This window comes from Mandrillus leucophaeus, unplaced genomic scaffold (genome assembly GCF_000951045.1).
Source record: "Mandrillus leucophaeus isolate KB7577 unplaced genomic scaffold, Mleu.le_1.0 Scaffold1260, whole genome shotgun sequence".
Taxonomy (NCBI): Eukaryota; Metazoa; Chordata; class Mammalia; order Primates; family Cercopithecidae; genus Mandrillus; species Mandrillus leucophaeus.
Genome location: NW_012100988.1, coordinates 315,156 through 325,366, shown reverse-complemented (window position 1 = coordinate 325,366; position 10,211 = coordinate 315,156). Strand labels below are relative to the sequence as shown.

Here is a 10,211-nt window from a genome sequence, read left to right as displayed (position 1 = left end):
TTTTTGGCTGTCCAATATTTAAACCCCGTGTTATCATTGGGCAATTCCCCCAAAGTTTGGGGGAATAATTAACACAAATTAAATGCAATGCCATGTAGGAAAAAAAGATTTGGGCATTTGAGAATAATATTGCTATAAATTTTTTTTCTTTTTTTTTTTTTTTTTACTGAGAAGAAACTCTAGATTTTTTTGTGAGGGTAGGAGTTCAAAAAGTCCAGGGGGATCCTGACTCTCCAACTCTTACTTACGTTAGTCACTTTAGATATTTAATATTGAGCTTAGAAGTGTGCGTTTTGAATAGTCTGGTTTTTATGACTTTACCTGATTTGAAAATGGCTCATACTACAGAAAGTTAAGAAATTTAGATTCTAGCATGTAGACATGAGTTTCCTATCTTAATACGTGCTTTTTTTCTGTTCCAAAATAAACTGCAAAATTAACCTCCACAGGACGGCTAATGGTTTTCCTGTTAAACTGTTTGGCTAGACTTTCACTTCCAGGCAGCATGGTGGAAAATTGTAGAGTATAGAGATATTTTGAAGCTCCCTCCTGCTGAATAGCTAACGCCTATATAAAATGTATCTTTGCTGTATTTTTGGATTTCCAAGATGTAAGGGAAATTTCAACTGCTTTTTGAAAAGGTGAAACAGAAGCCTGTAGTGAAAACAAAATGAAGAGCCTGTTTCAGATGTGCATCCTGGAGGTCTGTCCACGCCACCTTCTTTCCCATCTGCAGCTGTTTTGGCATCATCTTTTGACATCTGGACAAGTCTAGCTTCCATGGGTTTTGGGAGACAGGGATAGATGTTGAAGCTGGAAGCTGGAAGGGAGTCTGGTGATGCTGTTTTGACAGAACCATTTGCTCAGACCCAGGAGACAGGTTTCCTATCCTTCCAAGCTCTTGGTCCAAGAACTTAGAGGAACATCCAGAAGAGGAAAAAGAAAAAAAAAAATACCCTTTCTAGCTTAAGTCTTTCATCATTTAGAGTCAGGGGAATGGTGCTGCAGGTATTCTTTGGTCTGATAAGTAGATTTCCCTTGGTAATTACTCTCGTTGCAAGATCCCTCAAGGAAGCCCTGATTTGTCAGGCTCACTGCCCAGGTCTCAGGAAGTCATTTCACGGCAGGATTGAGCTGGAGCAGAGGCCCAGCATCCAGAGGTTCTCTTATTCCTCTCAGGAGCGGGTCCTCCACTGTCATCTGCCTGTGAACTCTCCTCTTTCCCGGCTCAAACTCTCCCCCTTCCTCATCCCATGCAGGGTCACATGCAACAAATCTGGCAGTCTAGGCTCTTTGCTAGAACAAAAGCACCTGCACAGCAAGGCAAATGAACAGTCTGTATTTAACCTCTCACATTTCAGCATTAACACAGCTTCTGCAGACCATATTTTCCCCTGTTGTAAATAAACCCGATATTTCTTTTAACTGTCTCCCATGCGGAGAATGCTCTGTCCTTCCTCTGAGTTCCCTTAATCTCAGTAGAGTCACAGCTCCTCCTTGTGGTAAAAGGTCAAACGTGTCAAGACTCTGTCCCATGGCGGACCAAAGGCAGCGGGGTGGTAGAGGTCTTAGAAATAGAGATATGCAGCCAGGCACGGTGGCTCATGCCTGTAATCCCAACACTTTGGGAGGCCAAGGCGGGTGGATCACGAGGTTGAGAGGCCGAGACCATCCTGGCCAACGTGGTGAAACCCCGTCTCTACTCAAAATACAAAAATTAGCCGGTTGTGGTGGCATGCGCCTGTAATCCCAGCTACTCCAGAGGCTGAGGCAGGAGAACCACTGGAAACCGGGAGGGGGAGGTTGCAGTGAGCCGAGATCGCCCCAATGCACTCCAGCCTGGGTGACATGAGCGAGACTCTATCTCAAAAAGGAAAAAAAAAAATGGGAAGGTGGAGAGGTTCACTCCTTCCTTTCTTTAAGAGGCTTCTATTTAAAATACAAACATACAAAATTTCACCTCGCCTTTAATAAATATAAAAACTGGCTTTTGGAGTTAATAGACTGAATTTTTGCAGAACAACATTCTTATCAAAAACAACTACATAAACTTAACAAAATATAAAGATAAATGTTTGAAGGCATTTGGAGCTACTGAGGCAAAAAGAACCTAACGGACTGGGATCTCAAGGAGAAAGGAGAGATCTAACAGACCACTTTTCCCTCTAAGTCATTTGCCAATTTTATATCGCTGCCTAAGTAGCTGAGAAAAAAAGGGAAGACTGAGAGTGTAGCGGGTTTGAGGAGCATCCACCACCTTTCTGGTCCAGAGAACATTTATGTTCAGTGACTACTGAATAGGAGAGGAGCCTGTCAAAGACCCCAGGCCTTGGTGCTGGCGGCAGAAGCAGGGATTGACTGAAAATGAGCACAAAGGAACTTTCTGGGTGGGGAGGATGAAATGTTTTACAGCTGGATCATGGTGATTGTTGCACAACTCCACAAATTTATCAAAATTCATTGAATTGCATACTTGCAATGGGCAAATATTATGTTATGTAATTTACACTTTAATTAAGCTGTTACACTCCAGACATCTAGTTGGAACTTAAATGGCTAAGACCGAAGGCGAGCAGCCGTCACACAGGCCAAATCCCAGCTCTGATCCAGCTCAGTCATAAGCTCAATTAAGGTGATCTGCCCCTGCTACAATTCCCAGCAGAAGCAAAAGTGAATCATCTGGGGAAGATGAAATCATTCAGAGCCTCAGATTATCTCTACAGTTTTTATATACAATATCCAGCATTCAAATAAATCACTAGTTGTGTGAGAAAACAAAATCACATGCCCAGAAACTAAACAGAGAAAACAGAAAAAAGAAATAGACCCAAACAGATTCAGATGTTACAGTTATCCAAAACTGGCTTTCAAATGACAGATGTTAATATAGTCAACGAAGTAAATGACAAAATGTGGAATTTTAGCAGACAGCTGGAAATTGTAGGAAGATTTAAGTGGAAATTCCAGAACCCAAATACACGAATACCTAGAATTTAGATTTCAATAGGTATGTTTAAAAGAGACATAGTTTCTTAAATGAAACTCAAAAAGTTAATCTGGCTGCTTCATGTTAAGTTGAAAGTGACAAATTCATTCCTACCTCTGCCTCTAGATGTCTCTTGACTTTTGCTGCTGAATTCTGTTCCTGCACTGCCTGGCTTTATTCTGGCGATTCTCATGCTGGTCTAAACCTCTGTTGACCTTGAAATGGTGTAAAATGGTATCCTAATATTAGACTCCATGTTTTCTACTCTCTTAACTTGTTATTTTGCGAGCTAGCATCATCAACCCAAATGCATCACACCAGGGTGACAGGGTCATCAGATTGTTCTGCTCTTGACCACATGCTGAGCAAGACTCATTGATATTGAGGCCCTTGTATCAAGCCCCTTTTCCTTCTGAAGATTTCCGTGGAGATCCTCTATATTCTCATGGAAATACCTGAACTCCCACTCAGTAATCATTTCACCGTCCTAGGAGTTAAAATATGTTTTCCTAAGCAACTAAATCCAAAAAATTCTAATAAAAATGGCAAAATGAGAATAAAGAAAAGATATAGGTTACTTGGTTGGATACAATTCTCCCATATTCAGAGCCCACCATCACACTCTGTAGTATCTATTAACATTCTTCAAACCCTACAGTATGTTGTCATTTCTGCCCAAGATATCTTTGGGAATTTAATTTCAGATATCTGTCTTTTTGGAGACATTTGCAAGAACGAACCCAATCAGAGACTTCCTTTTCTTAGACAGGAAGTGGGTGCTGGCGGCTGGGAGGGAGGCAGATCTATGAGGGTTTTTGAACAGACTGGAGCTGTCTTTGTAAGGCTGTGGCTTCACTGCTGGCACAGAAGTACATGGCTGAGTCCTCCAGCTTTGTGGACTTGATCTTCAGAGTGAAATTTGATCCATCAGGCCTTTCAACTGAGAATCGATCATCGAATATTTCAGACTTCTCTGAGATGTTATTATTAAAAAAGATAACCAGAAACTCGACTTTCTGCCCCAAGATTTGTCTGTACCAATAGAAGTATAAGTGATTAGGGATGGGGACACACTGCAAGATCACTTCCTGTCCCATCTGTGTGACCTGATGGCTGGGAATCTGGGTGACTTCAGGTTCTGTGTGTCCTGTGGGAAAAGAAGATTAAGAGAATGGTTTAGAATTGTCTTAGGTAAGTTCAAAACAAGAATCTCCTAGAGTCCTAAGCATTGACCTGCTTTCAAGAAACTAAAAATTGCCCAGCATAGGAGGCGGGTATCCATGGCAGGATCACAGCAGGAATGAGGCCTCTCCTAGCTCGGGCATCTGGTCCTGTGGAGGAAAGGAGTGGCATTTTGAGCTCCCACGGCCCCACAGGCAAGGTCTGGCAGAGTTACTGGTGTCTGGGGCAACACCCACCGTCCCTGGAGCGCCCTCTATAGGAGAGAGGAGGGATCTTTTGTGTTGGTGCAGAAACCGGACAGTGCAGGGCTCTGCTCAGGGGTCTGATGGCCTGTGCAGGACTGAGGGCCGTTAATTATTAAGAGCAGTGCTGGAAAATGTGGGGCTCAGCAAGGTAACCCTGAGTACAAAGTCCGGCTCAGAAATTCCAGGAGGTGGCCTTCTCTTATTACCTGCTGTGAGCAACAATTCAGGTGCAACAGAATCCACGGTTGATAATGGATGCCGAGAAAACTTGGTATTAGGATTAAAGAGACAGAAGGAAAAACAATCAAGTTTGAAAGTTTTAAATCCTGAGTGGAAGAGAGAAGCCAACAAGAAGTTGAAACTCTGCACATGCCCCAGGGAGAGTGAACTAGAGAACAATGATGCAAACCCCATGGGGAACCACTGTCCTCAGGGTCAGGCACTGATAGGGCCACCTGAGGAGGGCATTGGGTATTCTTTATTTTAAAAAAAAAGAAAAGAAAAGGACCTGCCGGGTGTGGTGTTTCACGCCTGCAATCCCAGCACTTTGGGGGTCCGAGGGGGGCAAATCAAGAAGCTAAGAGTTTGAGACCATCCTGGCCAACATGATAAAACCATGTCTCTACTAAAAATAGCTGGTTGTGGTGGTAGTGCCTATAGTTCCAGCTACCCAGGAGGCTGAGGCAGGAGAATCACTTGAACCTGGGAGGTGGAGGTGGCAGTGAGCCGAGATCACGCCACTGCACTATTCCAGCCTGGCAACAGAGTGAGACTCCATCTAAAAAAAAAAAAAGAAAGAAAGAAAGAAAAGAAAAGGTCTGACCATATTTGGATCTGGGATGAGGGCTGAGATCCAGGGTCTAACTTGAGTCAAAAGAAAGTCAAAAAACAGTTCATATTGGAAGATGGATTAGTGTGGCCAGAGTGTTAAATACTTCACACAACATTTTCCAGAGGCACAAGCCAACTGGAAGATACTTGGAACAACTTAAATGTGACAGCATCTGTCCTACATTCAAACTCAGGCATAGTCTCGTTCAAGACAAAGTCATGCCCCAGGCTGCAGGTGTCTGGGCAATTTAGCGTTGTCACATCCAATAAATAACAGTATTATGGTCTGAGATTTCTGCCGAGGTCCTACGGAATGCTGAACCGAGTGTTGAGGCTCAGCTGAACGCGTTGCCCCCATGGATCTCTGACTAGACTTAGGAGGAGGTTTGTGCACAGGGAGGCGGTGACTCTGCAGGGCTGTATCTTGGCTACTGGTGCAGAGATACAGAGCTGAGTCTTCCGGCTGCAGCGCGAACACATGAAGGTATAAGCGAGAGCTGTCAGGGCATTCAGGTGTGAAGTGACTTGGCACAGTCTTGTTATCAATGAGTTCCTTACAGTTGTAGTAAAACATGAACACCAGGGATTTCTTAGCTTTCTGTCTGAGCCAATACAAAGAATCATGTCCCAGATGCTCACGTTTCATCATCCTTTTACTCCCCATTCCTGTGACCAGGTATTTTAGTGTCTGCGTAATTTCAGTATCCATGGAGCCTGTGAAAATAAGAAGCCAAATTCAGACAAAGCCTAGGACAGAGTATTCTGAGGCAGTTCCATGAAAAAAGCAAAAAATCCAAGGACAGAAATGTCCCACCTGTGCCCAGGACTCACCCGAGACAATGGACCACACCACAGTGGAGGCTGCAGCCCATGGCAGGGTCACACGGGCAGAGGCGAGGGGACCCTGAGTCTCCCTGCTTAGCATTCTGGTCTTGTGGGTGTGCTTCCCTGGCCCTGAGACAGGGGCTGCTTGGGAAGTCTCTGCTCCTGTTAGTATCACTGTTAATGTCTACAGCTCACACTTCCTTTTTCCCTTCTACCTTTGTGCCTGCACCTCAAGAGGTGGGTTTAGACTAGCTTGTCAGGGCCAGGTGTGCATGGCAGTTTCCTCAGACAGTTGCATTTTTCTTAGCAACTGCCTGCCCTCCCACAATGAATGACTGGGTCTCCCCTTCCTCTTTCTACTTGTGGCTCCCCTCCTCCCTAACACATAGACCCCTTCCCTTTGGGCAGATGCCTTCCTGATGCCTGTCTTGGACCCAGGCGAGCGCACTTCAGCTCCACTCCCTCATCTCGGTGAACTCCAGGAGGCCTCCTCACCTGGCTCAGCTGAGCCCTTCCCTGGAGCCAGCTGTGCATCATTTTAAGACCCAGTAATGTAATACCAACTAGGGAGGGAGCACCCTTCAGTGGGTGCTGAGGGGACGCGAGAGGAATACTCTGTGACCCCTACCCCCGGGGAACATCTCACCTACTTAGGATGACAGACCTGAACACAGACTTGAATGACAGAAGGCCCTAATGGCGTGAGCAGAGGGACTGCAGAGACGAGGCTACACAGGTCCAGGTGGAATGGACTTCGGTGTCTTCATGTTGTCCACACATGGTCTCTCAACTAGCACAAGGAGCAAATCCTGATGCCAGAGCATTTGATTCCTTCCTTAGTCCTTTCCTCCCTCCTGCCCCTCTTCTTCTCCCTCCACTTGACTCAGGAATGTCCCTAAAGTCACAGCTCCTCCTGGAGGTGAAAGAGACACATGGCCCTCTTCTCAGCCATCTGCCCCCAGTCCTCCAGATACAGCACTGGGAGCATAGATACACAAAAGGATTCCGCAGGGGAATACACAAAGCAAGAAGATATTTGAAACGCCGAAGTAAAGGCTTAGCAACTCTTACTGCCCCTTACTGGTGAAACGCCTCCAACAGCCTCCATATACACACTTAAGATATCAAAATAATATGATCCACTAGGTATTTATGGAACACATAACTATATGTCAGGCACTGTTTGAGGACCAGGAATAGAGCAATGAATAAGACCAACTCTCATGGGCACATGGACCATTTTAATTTGTTCAAAAAGCTATTGTGAATAATGTTCTCATTCTCAAAGTGCTTCAGGGATTACAGGAGCTATAAGACATGTTTCATGTGGGCTGAGCGCAGTGGCTCATGCTGGTAATCCTAGCACTTTGGGAGGCAGAGGTGGGCAGATTACAAGGTCAGGAATTTCAGACCAGCCTGGCCAATATGGTGGAACCTCATCTCTACTAAAAATACAAAAAAATTAGCCAGGTGTGGTGGCGTGTGCCTGACGTCCCAGCTACTCGGGAGGCTGAGGCAGGAGAATCGCTTGAACTCGGGAGGCGGAGGTTGCAGTAAGCCACGATTGCACCACTGCACTCCAGCCTGGGTGACAGAGCAAGACTCCATCTCAAAAAAAATAAAAATAAATAAATAAAAAATAAGACATGTTTGACATGTTTACAGATAAAATCTAATTTGGAAAGTTTTACAGGGTGTGCTTTAGGAAGGTGAAAGTAATTGGTTTTTAGGTGTCTAAATCATTTCATCTACCGACTTTCTCATTTCCTCATCCTTGAAATTCGGATGTGGGGAGAGACTGAAATAATTTTCTCTAACTGTCTACCCAGCTCTGAAACACTGTAAGCCAAGCAGGGTAGACTTCACTAGGCTGCTGTGCCAGAACCTTATATGCTTCACGGCCCCTATCAAAATACTTTACAGAGTACAGGTGCTTAATACATGTTTACTTAATTGGTCAATAAATAGATGGATGGAATGGAAAACAGTACAAACCTACCTTTTAGGTAGGCCTAAGCACTTAAAAATTGTGTTTCTAATGTGCTACGGTTGGCATTGGTATATTTATATCTGTAAATCCACAAAAATCAGGTTGTAGTCTCAGTATGTAAGGCTGGATGCAACTGATAAAAATAATTTTTATTTCAAAGGCTTTATTTATGAATAATAATCTTTCAATGTTGATGAAGCATTGTCCAAAGGAGATACGGAAATAGAGGGTTGTTACTTCCTAAATTCTCCTTCCTGTCAGGGTCCCCATCATTCCTTGAACATTTCCTTACTTTATGGCACAGGGGGTTCTAGGCTTTGCCTGCCTGGCTTGGTTTCTACTATTTGTCCAAAAAGTCCTGGTTCCTTCTAGCGGACAGTGGTATTTAGAAAACAGAATACGGACCCTAGATCTTTTGGGGTGCTTTTGGGGTGAACTACCCTTAGGCATCACATTGGACAGAGCTATACATACACATGTATACTCACAGTACATATATATTTACAGGTATCTTTAATTGCTCTTTAGACATATTGAGAAGTGATGAGTTCACACTAATTCCAATCCAGTATTATAAGGTTTATTCCTGTGTTCTGGTGTTCTCTCTTTCCATATTTGCAACTCCCTTATCCAATACTGAGAAATGTGGTTGTGTTATCCTTATAGATTTATATATTTGATTAATCCCTTTCCATGTGACTATGTGTATGCTATGGCTGCCACTGTCTCTCCCTTGTGAATGGTCTCCTCTCTCCATTCACGTTCTGACTTCCTGTGCCAGGGAGACCACCCATGTTGAAACTCTCCTCACCTCAGTCCAATTTCTGACACGCCACACAAGGGATGTCTTGCCCCACAGAGTGCGCTTTGCAATCTGCTTGGGCTTCCACAGTCTGCAGGAGGCTGCTTTCCACACCCCATTTGGACTCACCCTTCTTTTGGGGAGACACTTTCCACGTGCTGCATGGTCTCTATCGCTGTCCAGCAGGCCTCCCTTCTACGCAGATACAAAGAAATGCACATTAGTCCTCTGTATTTCATGTCACTGTGTGTTTATTGCATAACTTGAGGCACCTGACATGGGTGATGACCTGGGAAGACCTCAGGACCTTTTAGGAAGATCTTTTTAGTGTACAGGGTGATGGCTGCAGCTAATGAGCTTGTTTGTAGTTGATTTGTCTGGGCTTCTCTGAGCCCTGTGTAGTTCTATTATTCTTCACCTTGTTCTCCAGGGAGGAATGCTAATTTCATGGTTCTAAAAGTTCTAGGTTTTTCCTTCCACACTAACATATATTTATGTCAGTACTTGTCTCCCTTACTGGATTGGATCTTCCTAAGGTCACAGGCTGTATCTTAATCACTTTCTTTTTTCTTCTTCCTAATGCAACCTCCTTCCTCACCTGCCAGTGTTTACAGAACACCTTAAAGGTGCAACAGCAGCTGCTCCAGATAGCCCACCACATGCCTCTTTTCATTCTCTCCCTTCAAAGTGGGAGCTGGGGGTCGCCTTCCAATACTTTCAGGTGCACAGACATTCTAACCACCTCTCATTCATCTTGCTAGAACCAAAGGCTTGAGAACCATAACCAGATGTTTTGTTCTCAGCATTTGAAGGCCTGCCTGAAGTCTAACTTCCTCAAGGACTGATCCTATGCTCTGTTCTGGTTACTGAACACCCATTGACCACAAATATATAGAAGGACTCTGATTGCAATGGGTACCATGTGAAAGGGGGAATAAATCCATACAAATAAAAAAAACCTATAGGTTATTCATCTTTGTTTTCAGTGTGTGTGAATATTCTAGATGGTGTGACCGAGCCAATATTGAGAAGAAACAACTCTTTAAAAGCGCTGTATGATATTTGACTAATCATCAAATAATGGGGCACAAGTTATTCTCATCAGCATTCAAAGACTATGTAGAAAACCAGTTATCAGTTGGGGATTGATGCAATTAGAGAAGGTCTCTTGAAGGAGAGGACTTTAAGCCAGATCTTAGGGCAATCTACCTAAGCCTGCTCCAGCTATTTTTTTTTCCTAAGAAACTGTTTCTGCTGAATTGTCTACAAAGAAGCCAACATTAGCTTTGACTACTAGTACCTGGCATGCTATGTCCCAGGAATGGGGAGACACTTTTGAGACTGGCTTTC

The 10,211-nt window shown here is 44.1% G+C and overlaps 1 gene segment (V, D, J or C); it reads right to left on the bottom strand.

The window, feature by feature from the left end:
• Positions 1 to 3,840: 3,840 nt before the first annotated feature.
• On the bottom strand, positions 3,841 to 6,283 carry LOC105533551. The segment is given in 3 exon segments: positions 3,841 to 4,133; positions 5,555 to 5,958; positions 6,076 to 6,283. Coding segments are annotated over 3 exon segments (564 nt in total).
• Positions 6,284 to 10,211: the final 3,928 nt, after the last annotated feature.